The 18,276-nt window shown below is 34.9% G+C and overlaps 1 protein-coding gene across 2 annotated transcripts in view; it reads left to right on the top strand.

The window, feature by feature from the left end:
* Positions 1 to 18,276, top strand: part of COL21A1 (collagen type XXI alpha 1 chain) — a 197,375-nt gene that overhangs the window by 136,369 nt on the left and 42,730 nt on the right. For both annotated transcript variants that reach the window (XM_050788784.1, XM_050788783.1), the window contains one exon: positions 16,740 to 16,793. In XM_050788784.1, the coding sequence (XP_050644741.1) occupies positions 16,740 to 16,793 (54 nt within the window). The remainder of the gene's footprint in view (positions 1 to 16,739; positions 16,794 to 18,276) is intronic.

Below are 18,276 nucleotides of genomic sequence, written 5' to 3'. Positions count from 1 at the left end.
CAGATATTTAATTTTATCAAATGCTTTGTCAGGATCAATTGAAATGATCATATGGTTAGCTTTCATTCTGTTGATATGATGTATCATATTGATTGATTTGCATACATTTAGCCATTCTTTCATCCCAGCGATGAATCCCACTTGGTTGTGATAAATGATCTTTCTAATGTATTGTTGAATTTGGTTTGCTAGTATTGTGTTGAAGATTTTTGCATCAATATTCATCAGAGATATTGGCCTGTAGTTTTGTTTTGTGGTATGTTTTTGTCTGGTTTGGTGTTAGGGTAATACTGGCCTCATAGAAAGAGTTTGGAAGTAGTCCTTCTTCCTCTATTTTTCAGAATAGTTTGAGTAGGATTGGTATTAGTTCTTTAAATGTTTGGTCAAATACAGCAGCGAAGCCATTAGATCCCAGGCTTTTCTTTACTGGAAGACTTTTATGACAGCTTGGATCTTATTACTTGTTATTGGTCTTTTCAGGTTTTGGATTTCTTCCTGCTTTAATCTCAGTAGGTTGTTTGTATCTAGGAGTTTGTCCATTTCATGTGTATTTTCCAATTTATTGGCATATAGTTGCTTATAGTAGCCACTAATGATCCTTTGAATTTCTGAGTGTCAGTTGTAATGTCTCCTTTCTCTTTTCTGACTGTATTTTATTTGGGTATCCTTTCTTACTTTCTTGGTTACACTGGCTAAAAATTTGTCAATTTTGTTTGTCTTTTCAAAAAAAAAAGAAAAAACAACTTTTTGTTTCATTGATCTTTGTGGATTTGTTTGTTTGTTTGTTTTGTGACAGTCTCACTCTGTCGACCCGGGCTGGAGTGCAGTAGTGTAGTCTTAGCTCACTTCAAGCTCCACCTCCTTGGTTCACACCATTCTCCTGCCTCAGCCTCCGGAGTAGCTGGAGTAGCTGGGACTACAGGCACCCAACACCTTGCCCGGCTAATTTTTTGTATTTTTAGTAGAGATGGGGTTTCACCGTGTTAGCCAGGATGGTCTCAATCTCCTGACTTCATGATACACCCGCCTTGGCCTCCCAAAGCGCTAGGATTACAGGCGTGAGCCACTGCGCCCGGCCCTGATCTTTGTGTTTTTGAATTTCAATTTCATTGATTTCTGCTCTGATCTTCATTATTTCTTTTCTTCTACTAATTTTGGGTTTGGTTTGCCCTTGCTTTTCTAGTTATTTAAGATGAATTGTTAGATTGCGTATTTGAAGTTTTTCTCTTTTTTGATGTAGGTACTTACAGCAATAAACCTCCCTGTTACTACTGTTTTTGCCATATCCCATAGATTTTGGTATGCTGTGTTTCCATTGTTACTTGCTTCAAGAAGTTTTTCAATTTTCTTCTTAATTTCTTCATTGACTCACTGGTCATTCAGGAGCATATTGTTTAATTTCCATGTATTTGTATAGTTTCCAAAATTCCTCGTTATTGATTTCTAGCTTTATTATATTATCGTCAGAGAAGATACTTGATATTATTCCATTTTTGGAATGTTTGAAGACTTTTTTGTGACCTAATCTATGGTCTGTCTTTGAGAATAATCCACATGCTAAGAAAAGAATTTGTATTCTGCAATATCTATTTGATTTGTTTGGTATGTAGTGCAGATTAAGTCTAATGTTTCTTTGTTCATTTTCTATCTGGAAAATCTGTCCAATGCTGAAAATGGAATGATGAAGTCTACAGCTATTATTGTATTGGGGTCTATCACTCTCTTTAGCTCTAATAATATTTCCTTTATATATCTGGATGCTCGGGTGTTAGGTGCATTTAAAATTGTTATATCCTCCGCTGAATTAACCCCTTTATCATTGTATAGTGACCCTTTCTCTTCTCATAGTTTTTGTCTTGAAATCCATTGTGTCTGATATAATTATAGCTACTGTTGTTCTTTTTTTGGTTTCTATTGGCATGAAGTACCTTTTTCCATCCCTTTATTTTTAGTCTATGTGTGTCTTTATAGGTGAAGTGTATTTATTGTAAACAATAGATCAACGGGTCTTGTTTGTTCATCCAGTCAGCCAGTCGATGTCTTTTGATTGGAGAGTTCAGTTCATTTACATTAGATGTTATTATTTATAAGTAAGGACCTACTCCTGCCATTTTGTTATTTGTTTTCTGGTTGTATTTTGGTCTTCCTTTCCTTCTTTCTTTCATTCCTATTGTCCTCTAGTGAAGATGATTTTCTCTGGTATATATAACTTAGTTTCTTGCTTTTTATTTTTTATGTATTCATTGTATGTATTTATGAGGCTTACAGATACTATCTTATAACCCATTATTTTAAACTGATAACAACTTAATGCTATTTGCATAAACAAACAAGCAAAAAGAAAACTAATACAAATTTGCCTTAACTTTGTCACCCTGCTTTTTAACGTTTTATTATTTCAATTTATATCTTATTGTACTGATTATGTCTTTTAAAGTTGTTATAGTTATATTTTTGATTGGTTCATTATTTAGTCTTTCTATTTAGGATAAGAGTAGTTTACACACCACAGTAACAGTGTATAATATTCTGCATTTTTCTGTGTGCTTATTATTACCAGTAAGTTTTGTACCTTCGGGTGATTATTTATTGCTCATTAATGTTCTTTTCTTTCTGTTTGAAGTATTCCCTTTAGCATTTCTTGTACGATGGGTCTGGTATTGATGAAATCACTCGGCTGTTGTTTTTCTGGGAACATCTTTCTCCTTCATGTTTTAAGGATATTTTTTGCTGGATATACTATACTAGGGTAAAGTTTTTTTTTTTTTTTAAGCTTCAGCACTTGAAAAATGTCATGCTACTCTCTCCTGACCTGTAAGCGTTCTACTGAAAGTCTGCTACCAGACATATTGGAGCTCCATTGTATGTTATTTATTTATTTTTGTCTCTTCTGCTTTTAGGATCCTTTCTTTATCCTTGACCTTGTAGCGTTTGATTATTAAACGTCTTCAGGTTGTCCTCTTTGGATTAAATCTGCTCAGTGTTCTATAGCCTTTAAGTATTTGGATATTAATATCTTCTCTAGGTTTGGGAAGTTCTCTGTTAACCCTTTGAATAAAGTTTCTACCCCCCATCTCTTTCTCTACCTCATCTTTAAGGCCAATAACTCTTAGATTTGCCCTTTTGAGACTGTTTTCTAGATCCTATAGGCATGCTCTATCATTTATTATTATTATCTTTTGTCTCCTCTGACTTTATCTCCAAAGTCTCTCTTCAAGCTCACCAATTCTTTCTTCTGCTTGATTCATTCTGCTATTGAGGGACTCTGATACATTCTTCAGTATGCCAATTGCATTTTTCAGCTCCAGAATTTCTGCTTGATTCTTTGTAATTATTTCAATTTCTTTGTGAAATTTATCTAGTTCCTTCTCTGCATAACTTGAATTTGTTAAAGTTTTCTCAACACACCTATTCTGAATTCTTTGTCTTAAAGATCACATATCTCTGTTTCTCTAGAATTGATTCCTGGTACCTTACTTAGTTCATTTGGTGAGGTCGTGTTTTCCTGAATGGTGTTGATGCTAGTAGATGTTCTTCAGTGTCTGGGCATTGAAGAGTTAGCTCTTTACTGTAGTGTTCACTGTCTGGGCTTATTTGTAGTCATCCTTCTTGGGAAGCTTTTCAAGTTATTTGAAAGGACTTCAGTGTTGTGATCTAAGCTGTTTCTGCTTTAGGGTATACCCCAAGTCCAGTAACACTGATTCTTGCAGACTTGTAGAGGTACCACCTTGATTGTCTTGAACAAGGTCTGGGAGAATTCTCTGGATTACCAGGCAGAGATGCTTGTTCTCTTCCCTTACTTTATCCCAAACATATAGAGTCTTTGTCTCTGTTTGGATACACCTAAAGCTGGGGATAGAGTGATACAACCACCCCTGTAACCACCACCACTATGCTCTGGGTCATATCTGAAGCCAGCACAGCGCTGGGTCTCACCCACCGTCTACTCTGACCACTCTCTGGCTACTGCCTATGTTCAAGGCCCTAGGACCCTACAATCAGCAGGTGGCAAAGCCAGCCAGGTCTGTGTCCTTCCCTTCAGGGTGGTGAGGTCCACCAACCCCCAAATGGGTCCAGAAGTTCCATCTGGGAGTCAGGGACTAGAGTCAAAAGCCTTAGATGTCTACCTGGTATACTGTTGTATTGCAGCTGGGCTGGCACTCAAACCACAAGATGTAGTCCTTCTCACTTTTTTCTCTCCTTTCAAAGGCAGAGGAGGCTCACCTCGTATCTTCCACCACCCCAGCCATGAGGAGTACTGCCAGATGACCACTGATGTTTCCTTGAGCCCCAAGGTCTCATAAGTCAGCTTGTGGTGAACGCTACCTGACCTGGGACTCACTCTTTAGGGTAGTGGGATCCCCCGTGGCCCAGGAAAGGTCCAGAAATGCTGTCTAAGACTCAGGTGCTGGAATTGGAGACCCCAAGACTCTGTTTGGTGCTCTACTTCCCCGTGGCAGTGTTGGTACCTAAGGCATAAAAGACAGAGTTTCCTTTACTTTTCCCTTTGCTTTTCTCAAGCAGAAGGAGTTTTACCCCATAGCCACCACAGCTTGAGGCTGAGTCTCACATGAAGCCAACAAGTCTCAGAGGTTCACCAAGGCCCTTGGTGTAGTACCTAGGTATCACTGCTAGTTATTCAGGGCCCAAGGGCTCTTCAGTTAACAGGTGATGAATGCTGGCAGGACTGCATCCTTTCCTTCAAGGCAGTAAGTTTACTTCTGGCCCAGGGTGTGTCTAGAAATGTCATCTGGGAGCTGGGGCCTGGAAAGGGGGCCTCTTGACTCTAGCCAGTGCCCTATCCTGCTGTGGCTGAGCTGATATCCAAGATGCAAGACAAAGTCCTCCTCACTTTTCCCTCTCCTCTCCTTAAGGATTATAGAAGGAAGGGGTCTCTTTTGGAGCCATGAGCTTTGCAGTCTGGGGTCAGGAGAAGGATGCTGCCAACACTCTCTTGGCTGCTGCAGTGTGTGTCTCAGTATGTTGTGTGCCTCCCCAGTCCACTGTCTCTGGGCCTAGTTCAGCCTTAGGACTCTCTTATGAGTTACAGACATTATGGCCTAGGCTCCCTTTTAAGTTTGCTTGGAGACTGAAGCACTTTGGCCCTTGGTGGTGAGGTTTGCAGGCACTCAAGTTCAGACCACTGGGATGGGTGATTCTCCTTTGGTTGGGGCTGGTTTAAATGCTTCCTCTGGGCTGGGTGCTGTGACTCACGCCTGTAATCCCAGCACTTTGGGAGGCCAAGGCGGGCAGATCACCTGAGGTCAGGAGTTCGAGACCAGCCTGACCAACATGGAGAAACCCAGTCTCTACTAAAAATACAAAATTAGCTGGGCGTGGCGGCACGTGTCTGTAATCCCAGCTACTCGGGAGGCTGAAGCAGGAGAATCGCTTGAACCTGGGAGGCGGAGGTTGCGGTGAGCCGAGATCATACCACTGCACTCCAGCCTGGGTGACAGAGCGAGACTCCGTCTCAAAAAAAAAAAAAAAAAAAAAAAAGGCTGCTTCTGTGGGCAGGCATCAGTTGAGTTTGGTCTGCTTTTCCTTTCTGCTTTAACAGGACAGCACTGCTTTCAGTGCTTTACACTTGCTGTGTTCTACCTTCGTCAGCACCCAGAAATCCTTTCCACTCCATGCTGCCTCTGCTGGGGATGGGGAAGGGGTGGCGTCGGTAATTCAGGATTGTTTTTTCTCTCTCTTCAGTGCCTCTTTCAGCAATATGGAATTAAAACCAGGTACTGTGAGTGCTCACCTGATTTTTGGTTCTTTGAAGGTGTTTTTTCTTTGTAGATAATTGTTAACTCAGTGTTCTTGCTGGGACGGGGTGACAATGGGTGGAGCTTTCTACTCCATCTTGCTTGTCTCCCTCCTGATTTATTTTGAATTAATTTCTATGTATGGTATGAGATAAAAATCAAGGCTCATTTTTTCCCCATATGGAGATTCAGTTATTCTAGCACCATTTATTGGAGACGATCATTTCCCTTTGAATTGCATTAACGCTTTTGCCAAATATGAATTGATCAATATGTGCATTCCACTAATTTCTACCCATATTCTTTCCTCAACAACACAGTCTTAATTATTATAGCTTTAAAATAAACCTTGAAATTATGTGATGTTAAACACTCTAATTTTTTTTTTTTTTAGAAATTGTAATGGATATTATAGATTTACATAAATTCCATATTATTTTTAGTATCAGCTTAAAAATTTTTACCAAGAGAGCCTGAGATGTTGTGTTAAAGTTTTTTCTTTCTCTTTTTCTTTTTTTCTGAGACAAAGTCTCACCCTTGTCACCCAGGCTGAAGTGCAATGGCATGATCTTGGCTCACTGCAACCTCTGCCTTCCAGGTTCAAGCCATTCTCCTGCCTCAGCCTCCTGAGTAGCTGGGATTACAGGCACCCACCACCATGCCTGGCTGATTTTTTTTTTTTGTATTTTTAGTAGAGACGGGGTTTCATCATGGTGGCCAGGTTGGTCTTGAACTCCTGACCTCAGGTGATCCACCTGCCTCAGCTTCCCAAAGTGCTAGGATTACAGGCATGAGCCACCATGCCTCGCCAAAGTTTTTAGTGTGAAATAATTGTAAATTTACAGAAAAGTTGCAAATATAGTAGAGAATTCCTCATACCCTTTATCCGACTTCTGTTGAAGTTAACATTTTATATTACTATGGTATATTTGTCAAAACTAAGAAACCAATATTGGCACATTACTGTCAACTGGACTCCATACTTTATTTGGGTTTCGTTAGTTTTTCTACTCATGTAATTTTTCTGTGCCAGGATCCAGTCCAGGATATCACATTACATTTATTTGTTGTGCCTTCCTATTTTGCACTGATCTGTGATAGTTTATCAGTCATTTCTTGTCTGTCATGACATTGATGGTTTTGAAGAATATTGACCAGGTATTTTGTAGAATATCACTCAGTTTGAGTTTGTTTCATGCTTTCCTCATGATTAGATTCGGATTATGGTTGGGTTTTTTTCTGTTTTGGAAAAGGATAACAGAGGGTTCAAGTGTCCTATTTATCAAATCAGAATGTACATGCTATCCAGATGAATATTCACTGGTGACATTAATGATGATCACCTGTTTTATAGTATTTATAAGCTTTCTTGCTACTTTTTCATCCCATATTCTGTTCTTCGGAAGCAAGTCACCAAATTCAAGCCCTACTCTAGGTGGAGTGTAGACTTAAGCTCCAAATCTTAGAGGGAAGAATATCTTCATGTCTCTAAATTTATTTGAGGAGAGTTGCTCTCTTAACAATATTGAATTTTTCAATCCATGAACATGGTATTTTGTTTCATTCATGTGAGTTTATTTTAACTCAGCAAAGTTTTGTCATTTTCAGATCTTGTAAGTCTTCTGTTAAGTTCATATCTAAGTATTTTATTATATTTCTTCATACTCATAAGTAGACTTTGAAAAGTTTATTTTCAGTTTGTTTGTGGCTAACATATGGAAATATTATTAGTTTCAGTATATTGATTGTCTATCCTACAATCTTGTTAAATTCACTTATTAGTTCCTGCAGCCTTTTTTGTTGATTTCTTAGGTTTTTCTACATAGATGATTATGTTGATTACAAATAAAGACAGTTTTCTTCTTCTATACTAATTTATATGAAATTTATTTATTTTAATATTTTTATTCACTAAACAAGCCCTTAATACAATAATGAATAAAAGGGGTAAAAGCACACATTTTTGCCTTACTTCTGATCTTAGGTAGAAACCATCAGTCTTTTAACACTGAATGTTAGTTGGTTTTACATAGAAGCCCTGCCTCAGGATGAGAAAATTCCCTTTTATTCCTAGTCTATTGAGAGTTTTCTTGTAAAATATCATGATTACATGTTGAATTTTGCACACACACACAAAAAAAAGCTTTTTCTGCCTTCACTGACTTGATTATATAATTTTCCTCTCATATTTTCTTAATATACAACATTGATTTTTATATGTTACACCAATTTTGCATTATTGGGATAAACCACAATTGATTATCTTATAATATTCTTTTTATGTATTACTGGATTCAATTAACAAAAGTTTTATTTCATATAATTTATGTCTATGTCCATGGATGATATTGATCAGCAGTTTTCTTTTTTGTGACATTTTTGTCTGGCTTCAATATCAAAGCAATACTGGCATTTATTTTCTGAAAGCATTTGTATAGCATTGGTGTCATTTCTTCCTTATATGTTTGGTAGAATTTGCCAGTGAAACCCTCTGGGCCTGAGCTTTGTAGGTGTGTTGTATGTCTAAGGAACATTTTCATTAATAATACACCTATTTAGATTTTATCTTTCTTCTTGAGCAACCTTCAGCAATTTGTACATTTCAATGAATTTGTCCATATCATTTAACTTGCAAATTTCTTGGCATATTTTGTTCACAATATTGCCTTATTCTTGTCCTTTTAATGTCTGTAGGTTTGTAGTAATGTCCTTTATTTCATTCCTGGTATTATATGTATTGTAACGATAATTTCTTATTGATACTTTACAATTGAAATCAAGCACTGCAGAATTTTTCCTACTCTTCCCCTCTGTCATTTGATCCTGGTTCTTTTTTGTTCTTGGATAACTTTCTCTTATTTTTTCCATGGGGATTTGTCTGTTTAAGCTTTCTTTCTCTTATAGGGTCAATAATAATAAGCTTCACTCTCCTAGGAAACTAATATTTCATTTGTATTTTTCAAGTGACTTGTATAAAATTGTGCCAGTTCCTCTCATGATTTTTAAAAAGTTTTCTCTGTTTTAATGATTATTCTCCCTTGGTCATCATTTCTTACTTTGAATATTTATGCTTTCACTCTCTACTTTTTGTATTTTTATTTTTATTTTTTTTACTTTTATATGTTTCTGGTTTCCCTCCTGTGTTGGATTTTTTCGAAGATCTAACATTGTAATTTATTTTTTGACTTCATTAAATTTTTGTTTTTTACTTTTATCCTATTTCTTTATTCTTTTTTCCTACATTTTTTCTAGCTTTTACAATTGAGAATTGAATTCATTTACATTCATTTTTTGTTTTTTTTAATCTAAGTAGTTAAACTATGAATATTTTTCTCATCATTGTTTCAGTTGTATCCTCTTGATTCTGATATGCAATGTTCTCATTAACTTTTTTAAAAAGAAATTTTGTAATTCTAGTTTTTCTCTATTTCCTAAGAGTTGATTAAAGAGTTAAAAGTCTTTTTAGGGTGAAAATCATTTTATTTAGATTTTGTTGCTAATTTCTGATATTATTGCACTGTATCAGAGAATGTTTGTATAATCTTCTTTATAAGTTCTAGTGAATTTTTTCTTTGACTTATTGTATGTTTAATTTTCAGGAATGTTCCCTGTGCATATGAGAAGGTAAATCTCTATTTTCAGAGTGTAAAACTCCATATACATTCATAAGAACTACCTTATTGAGTATCTTATTTGGATCTTCTGTAACTTAATTCTTTGTTTGGCCTGTCTTGAACAGAGAGTGGTGTATTAGTGTCTATTATTTGTGCATTTTTGTCTATTTTTTCTTTCACTTTCTGTTTCACGAATGTAGTTTCTACGTTATTCATTGTATAGATATTTTCACTACTACATCATTTTGAATTGTGGCTTTGGCATTATAAAATACATTTTTTGTTTCCTTTAATAATTTTTCACTTGAATTCTACCTTGTCCGGTATCAGGATTACACGTTTTCTTTTTGATTCTTTTTATTTGCTTGCTGTACCTTCGCCCATCCTTCTATTGTCTAGCTTTAGCTTTTTGAGCCATTTTGTTGTAGTTGTGTCTCTTGTATCAAGTGTAGAGTTGTTCTTTGCTTCTTAAAGCAATCTGAATATTTTTATTTTAATAGATTAAGTCTATTTTCACCCATTGTCTGATAGGTTTGGTCTTATCTCTGTCAAAATACTCCTGTTGTAATTTTGTTATCTTATTATGTAAATTCTGCTCTACTGATTATGTTTCTTTCTCAGTGTGATTTGTTGCCTTTTCCTAGTCTGCTTTTAATTTCTTTGGGATTTAGGGAAATTTATATTTTTATTTTAGTGGTCTTTATACTACATTTACTACTCCTTGTAAATATCCATTTCAGAATTCTGTTATTCTCCCTTTACATACCTTGAGCATCAACTCTTTGTTGTGTTAAATTTAAATTGTACCTTATTATCTATGTGGAAATTAATGAATTTATTCTATTTTCTCCTTTTCCTTATGCTTTTCTTCTTGTTTAATTATATTATTTCTTCCTTATCAGATTATATAATATTTATAAAATACTCTTTACATTTTACCTTTGTTTCAGATCTGCAATTAAATATACTCGGTGTTTGTCACCAGCACCTTTACCAGTATTCCACAGTCACATTTGGGTTTAATAAAGGTTTTCCTCCTTTGGAAGGACTTGTGAATACAGTACTCTGAATTCTTGATATTTTAGTATGTTTTTCTACACTTTTATTATTTGAATGACAGCTTGCCTAACTATAAAACCCTTGTCTCACTGTTCTTCACTGTTTTTTTTTTTTTTTTCTGAATTTCTTAGAAATACTGCTTACACTGCCAACATGTATGTTGCTGATGTCAATCTAATTGTCTTGTCTTTGTGACTCTTTTTCATATGATGATGAGAGTTTAAAACAATTTTGCATTTAAAGTCTAATAGCATATGTTTCAGAATTTAAAATCCCAGTTACTCCAAAAAACTTTAGAAAGGAAGATGCAGGGTTTTTTTTTTTTTTTTTGTTTTTTGTTTTTTTCTTTTCTGGAATGTTCTTTTGAATTATAGTTTTAAATATAAATTATGTTATTTATTTATTTATTTTTGGTTTATAGCTCAAGGACTCCAATTACAGATATGTTGAAATTTATTTGTCTTCTATCATTTCTGATCCTTTTAATGTGTTTGAAAAGTCTATTTTTATTGGCTATGCTTGTTTTCTCCTCATTGTCGTTTATAATTTTAAGTTAAATCTATTCTCCCTGGGTTTCTAGTAATTTAATCATTGGTCTCATCTGAGATGATTTTGTCTTTTTGATTCCTGAGTAAATTCTTATTTCATGTATTCCTTTTATACATCATCTGTCTGAATTTTTTAACTAATAAAAATACTTGTATAATGTTTGTTAATCCAGGTTACAGCATTTTGTTTCAGTTTTCTTTATGTTTATTTTTGTGTGAGGAAAATATGAAAAGTTTTTATTATGTTTTTCTTTTTATTCTTTTTTTTTTTTGGACGCTATCTGACAATTCTTTTCAAATTTGAAATATCCTGCATGTATTTTGACCTGCAATAATAAGCGGGGTTGTACATGTTTGGGTAGCTTGCTGGACTTCTTAGTTGCAGATTGTCTCTTCTTTTATATATAATGAAGTTAGAAGTTTCTTTAGCTAATGAGATTACTGGGTAGGACTTGGTGTGTTTACTGCTGGGGATGTAGAGGAGTGAGAAACATAATGTGTTGATTTTAGATTCTTGTGGCACATCCACGGGAAGATGTTGAGTAAGCAGTTATACACAGAGAAGAAGCTCCATCTTATTTAGAGAAGGAGAAAGAATGGGATATAGAACAGAGTTATAAGGAATTATCTTAGATTGAATGAAAGACCCCTGTTTACTGTAATAAAATGAAAGAGGAATGGATGGGTGCAAATGCAGGTAAGTGTGTTGGTTTGGTGGCAGAATGTTTGTATCCCATTTTTTCTTAGAATGTTGGGACAAGGAGAAAAAAGCGTTTGTTGTTTGGAGGATATTTTATATAGCAGAAACTTTCTATATACATGAAAAATGTGGTAGAGAGGAGATACAGGAAATATAGAAGTTGCATTGAAGTCCAGTTGAAGCTGGAAGTTATAATCTGTATGATTACTATAGTATTTTTCCTCCATAGCCATACTTAGAACATAAGCATAGGCTGAGGCTGTTTTCAGTTTGGTTTACTCAGCATTGGAATTTGCATAAGCCAGTATGGTGGATGCAGAGTGAGGTAAAGGGGAAGAATTTTAGTTAGAAAGTGGTTGAAATAATTAAATGTAGCATTTAAGCTGGATATGCAAAGAACCAAAGACAGAAAAGGACAAATTATAACAAAAGGCGTAACTCATTGGATATTTTCCAAGAGCTTGGCTCTTTTTACAGTACTGTACATGCATTTTCTCATTAATCTCATAAATCATTATGAGTTGTAAGTGGAAAAAATTTACCCTTTCACAGATGAAGAAACAAAGAACTAGAGTAAATAACTTGTCCAAGGTGACATAGCCATAACTTAACAACCAATGAAAATTCTGCTCACCAACTGGTTAGAAATCATGTTATACCCAAATATTCTCTCGTAGTTATAGAAAATAATGATGAAACTGTTGAACCTACTGCTTTTAATAATATCTATCTATCTATATCTATATCTATCTATCTATATATTGTTTTTCTTTTTGAGATGGAGTCTCGCTCTGTCACCCAGGCTGGGGTGCAGTGGCACGATCTCGGATCAGTGCAAGCTCCACCTCCTGGGTTCAAGCCATTCTCCTGTTTCAGCCTCCCAAGCAGCTGGGACTACAGGTGCCCGCCACCACGCCCGGCTAACTTTTTGTATTTTTTGTAGAGACGGGGTTTCACCTTTTTAGTCAGGATGCTCTTGATCTCCTGACCTTGTGATCCACCTGTCTCAGCCTCCCAAAGTGCTGGGATTACAGGCATGAGCCACCGTGCCCGGCCTTTTAATGATATCTTAACTAGAATAAAGAAGGATTGGCTTTACGTTTAAAAATACTCATTTTGCAAAAATTATAATGACAAACTATAGCAATTCAAGTATTAAAATAATATATATTATTTGAAAATAATATAGCCAAAAATACATCATGAATAAAGGATTGTTAAAACCTCAACTTTTTCGTGGCAGTGGATCTCCCTTTCTGTGCCAAGAGTTGCATAAGGCATTTTCACAAAGGCTCTTGTTTTCTTAAAAAACAAAATATATGAAGTTTGGTGTATTAACGTCATTTTATGCATAACATCAGGTTCAAAGAGATGAAGGGATTTAGTTAAACATGCACAGCTAGTTCCATGGCAGAGTGAGGGTTCTGGGTCTAGTTTGTATGCTCACTGCTGTGCATGATACCTTCCAAATGTTTGTCTACTCGGTCAGCCAGGAGAAGCTTCCTCAGCCTTGCATCTTCAGTACATCCGCAGGCATGCTAGAGATTTGTTTACAAACGAAGAATAAACTATGCCATAAGATCAAAGTCAAAATAAAGTGTTTCCTTAACAAAGCAAGGATCTTCCTCAAAATTAAACTATATTTTCATGATCAGTAAACCATACCTTCCACCTGATTTTGAAGATTGCTATAAGCAAACTAAATTACTTTCCATCCTTTTATTTTTTGTGGGTCACAGCATGAAAGGAAACACACATGGAGTGCAAGTTTCACATGCCTGGTTTTAGTTAAATTTCCTTTTTTAAAATAACTGTTTTGTTGTGGAATAAATCATTTTTGACGTTAGCTGAAGAAATTAGATGGAGGAATAATGTTAAGCATGACATTTTCTCAATTATGTTATATCAAGAAGGGAGTTAATAACAGAATAGAAAAACAATAAATTGGAGATGGGGCTGTGTTTTATACTTTTTCAAATGCCAAACAAACTGGTCTGCACCGGGTTATCCAGGTTGTAAAAGTAATCAAGTGATCAGGTTAAGTTCTGGTAACAATACTAAAGTTCACAAGCTGGTTGTGTCTTGCATTTGATTATTTCGAGGAAATGCCAAGTAGAAATTATCCTTTCATTTCTTGATGAAACATTATTAAAATCCATTATTTAAAAATGAAGAGAGTGTTCTTAGGTAAAGATGACTGGCCATTATCTTGTAATAACTAACTGCATAATTGTCCAACAGTAAATGCTAGAGCTTTATCCACAAATGCTGTTCTCTTTTCCTTTATCCCCTTGAAACTGAACATTGAAGAATAAATAGTCTGTTCCTCCTTCCTTGATATACCCCAATGATTGTAAAGAAGGGTACCTGTAGTTTTATATTATGTTTGGCACTAGTCTAAGTATTGTAGGTGATTAAAAAAACTCATATAAGTTATGTTTTCTACCTTTAAAAGAATGCTTAAGTCAAACAAATAACACATATAAACAAGACACCTGCTAAACAACTTAGCATAATAAAATTCAGTACTAAGTGAAAAGCTATACAATGCTATAGAAGTTCATAGAAGAGAGGGATTCATAAATGCAGAAAGAGTCTGTAAGTCTATTTTGAGATCTGGGCTAGAGTAATGTTTCTCAAAGTGTTGTCCCAAGACTAGCGGTCTCAGCACCTTCTGTAAACTTATTAGAAATGCAGTTTTCAGGGGTTTGCCCCAGACCTACCATATCAGGAACTCTGGGTTGGGACCCACAATCTGCAGTTTAACAAACCTTCCAGGTGATTCAGATGAAGCTAAATTTTGAGAATCACTGCTATAGATAATAAAGAATGTGATATTTTATTCAGTTAATATGTTAAGTGTCTAATATAAAGTAGGAAGAACACAATCAGTTAAATCTTCAAATAATTGTGGAACTTCATTATTGATGAACTTTGCTGATGGCTACTTATGTTTTTTAAACTCCTAGTAATTAAAATAAAATGATATTAGGTCATTAGACAGGTAGAAAAAAGTAGAGATTTTATAAATCAAAGTAGTCATGATTTTATAAATCAAAGTAGTCATCTAATCATGTATTTTACCATTACTTTTAATGGCAAAAACTGCAATTACTTTTACACCAACCTAATAATTTCAAATTAATTGTTTCTACTATTTGGCAACTGCCTTACCCTCTTTATTTTATATACAGAAGATATAAACTACAGATTGTTTTATAAGTCACATATGACAGTACCTGGAAGTAGGAGAAGTTAAATGATCTAATGACTTACAGCAGTGCGGGTTCTCAAATGGCTGCATTAGAATCACCTGGAAAAATTATTAACACAGACTGCTGGCCCCCACCCAGAGATTCTGGCTTAGTATGCTGCAGTATGGCCTGAAATTTTACATTCTGAAGAAGTTGCCATGTTAAATGAAGAAGTTGATCTTGCCTGGTCTGAGGACCATATTTGAGAACTACTAATATGAGAGATTCCTTCTGACTATTGATACAAGTATTGAGTTCAGATAAAAATATTGCATTGTTTCCCCATAGTATTAGGATCCAACATATCCTTGTCTTGAATTTTTTAGGCTTTTTAAACTGTAGCTTTCAAACTAAGTAGATCCAACATTTTTTCCTCCAATATTTTTATATGCTTTTCTGTAGAACTATTGGATTAGCAATAACTTCTCTCCCTCTAATTTGGCTAATTTTTAGGAAAGCATTAATCTTTGCTCCTTTTATCCTCAATTGTCATCTAGTGTTTGTAAATAAAACTGTTATAGATGAAATATTTGGCTTTAGTCGGCATTTCACAGTCTAATAAAATGCAGGAATTCACACAAGTGGGAGAATTGTTGTTTAGATAATGTAATATGGTTGAATTTTTTCTAAGTGCTGATTATGTTTGCCAAATTTTAGAGGCTCTTCTGTGCTTTATTTTCTATAATTTTGGGAAATTTATTAGAATATGAAATTATGGATGACAGTGTTGTAATATGCTTCAGTGCATTGCATTCTGAGACTCTTTCTCCCTTAAACTTATTTCAACTCAGGTATTTGAGACATTTACAGGAAAAAATGCTTTTGTTTTACTTCCTATCTTGCTTTCATCTAGGATAAAATGTTCTTTCTGGTATGAATCAAGTGTGGTAAATTGCTTGCAGAGAACTTTGCTTGTTGTGATGTAGCATTTTGCTGGACAGAAACAAACGCATGGCTCATAATGACTGTTAGATTTCAAAAAGTCTGGGGTGTGTACATGTGTGTATATGTGTCAACAGGCTCTTCCTTGCTATCCTTTATTTTGTTCGGACAGTTTAATAGTTGTACTAATCTGCAGATATTATACATTTTAGGATTATTTTCCGCTAATATTTATTGTTTTAGTAGATAAAGTGTCAGATACATTTGTATTCACTAGCAATTGATTCATTTGGGAAAAAAAGTTAGCTTCCAAAAGGTAGATGTAAAATAAGATGCTTAACTTGAACATAGTAATGTAAAGATATATATAACTAAAAACAATTATAATTTTAACAGCTACCTAAAATATGCATTTTAGATGTTTATTTTAAATAGGTGTATACTAACGTGCCAGATAATTTCAACTAATAACCTATAAATAGCTCCATTCCTAATGCAAGTTTTGTTTTTACTTTAAAATGTAACTCTTTGAAGGCAAGGTCAAATTAGGTCCAACAAAATGATCAGTTTTAAAGTAAAAATGAAAAAGCGAATATGAATAGGACTGATATAGAATATTGGTCACATTTACCTCGGAGATAAGATGGTCTATTCTCATAAGAATGACTATACAGTACCACAGTTATTTTATAACTTAACTCAATTATCTGCCATTATGTACACATTTTTGTTGTTTATATAGTCACTTTATGAATTTCTGAAAAAGTTATTTGATGTTGGGAAAAGTTAATATCAATAGTCCAGAAGTAATTTTAATTTGTCTATTTGTATCTAATGTTCTTTAATATGTAATGTTATATGTTGTTATTTTGGTAAGCAGACCTCAAAACTGAATTCTCTATTTCTTTTTATCAAATCATTAAAAGGGAGAAGCAGGATCCCCTGGAGCTCCAGGGCAGGATGGAACACGGGGAGAGCCTGTGAGTACCTTCTCATTTCAGTTCTAAAAGATGAAGTTCTTTTCCTGTTTTGAAATCCTTTCGGTTATTTAAATTCTTCTCTCAGATGCCCTATTATTTGTTCAGTGACTTCCAGATTTTAGATGTTGTAGAAGCTCCTTGTGAAACACCATAAAATATTGAAATGTTGAATCCTCTTTTAGAAACCAGGAAGAATTTTGCAAACAGGGTGAGTCACAAACCACAAGCACTCATGCCCAAACAAATGCATGGTTAACACAAACATCATGGTCTGTTGCTGAGCCTTTAGTCAATGTCACTTTACCACTCATCTATTGTTTCATAGTATGGTCTTTGGGATCTTGTGTTCAATAAAAATCAGGGGTAGAGAAACATGACTAAGAAAGTACTGAATCTGAAATCTAGATATCTACATTTTTAGCAAGTGTCCCAGGTGATTCTGAACTTCAGGTGAGTTTTAAAAATATAGTTTGCCCCCACGTTTTATTCCTACAGCTCATGGCCAACATTTAAATACCAGCAGATCTTATTTTATTCATCAAAGGTACCTACCCTCAAGAAATTTGAAATTTGCTTTGTGGGGAGCTAGGTTAAGAAGTGAAGTAATAGTTGAGATGTATTTTTTATCACATTTAGCACAAAGTGTTCAGTTGAGATTTCAGAATTTAAATATTGTACGTAAGAGGGAGAGGTACCACCAAAGCTTCTTAAATAGGGTAGAGGGATTAAACTGCTCTTAAAGTTACTTAATAAAATTTTCATTGAATTTCATCTTGTGTATGATTATGTACTGGGGCAAGTTCTATATAATGCTATTGCCTTCCAGAAGCTTATAATTTAATTTGGAAGACTGAAAAAATTGATGCAAATAATTACCAACTGTTTATAGTATGGGCCAAATATGAATCTGATATGGAGTCAGAAAGCCAGGGTTTGGAGATGATTACTGCTACATTTCATCAGTGTGAGCTTGGAGAAGTCACCTCAAATCCCTGAATATCTTTCTCTAAGTATGAATAGTGTAGATGCTTATAATGCTTACTACATAGGGTTGTTGTGAAGCTTACATAGGAAATTTTTAAAAATTGTAAGAACATTGCACAAATGCATGGGGCTATTCTAAGTGCTGAAAGAGTATAGGAAGGTAATCCTGTTATTGAGGTGCTTGAAAAAATTTTTACCAAGGGTTTGGGCCAGGTTTTGTTCATGAAAGGATGACTGGGAATTAAAGGAAGATGGGAGAGAGAGAACTCATCTGAATGAAGACACATATGTGAGATGGTTAAAAGTGTGCCCAGGAAATAATGAAATGATCTTAATAAGTTCCTGAATCTGCACAGAATGGTCTCTCTTGGGTGTTAGAAAGTAAAGGTTGAAACTTGGCTAGGGCCATGAAATGGAGAGCCTTGACTGCAAGCTTGAAAAGTAAACCTTACTCATTTGTCATTGAAGTTTTGTGAGAAAAAAAGATAACATAGTAAAA

Source organism: Macaca thibetana, chromosome 4 (assembly GCF_024542745.1).
Source record: "Macaca thibetana thibetana isolate TM-01 chromosome 4, ASM2454274v1, whole genome shotgun sequence".
Taxonomy (NCBI): Eukaryota; Metazoa; Chordata; class Mammalia; order Primates; family Cercopithecidae; genus Macaca; species Macaca thibetana.
The sequence above is the reverse complement of the archived record's forward strand: the minus strand, read 5'-3'. Positions and strand labels throughout refer to the sequence as shown.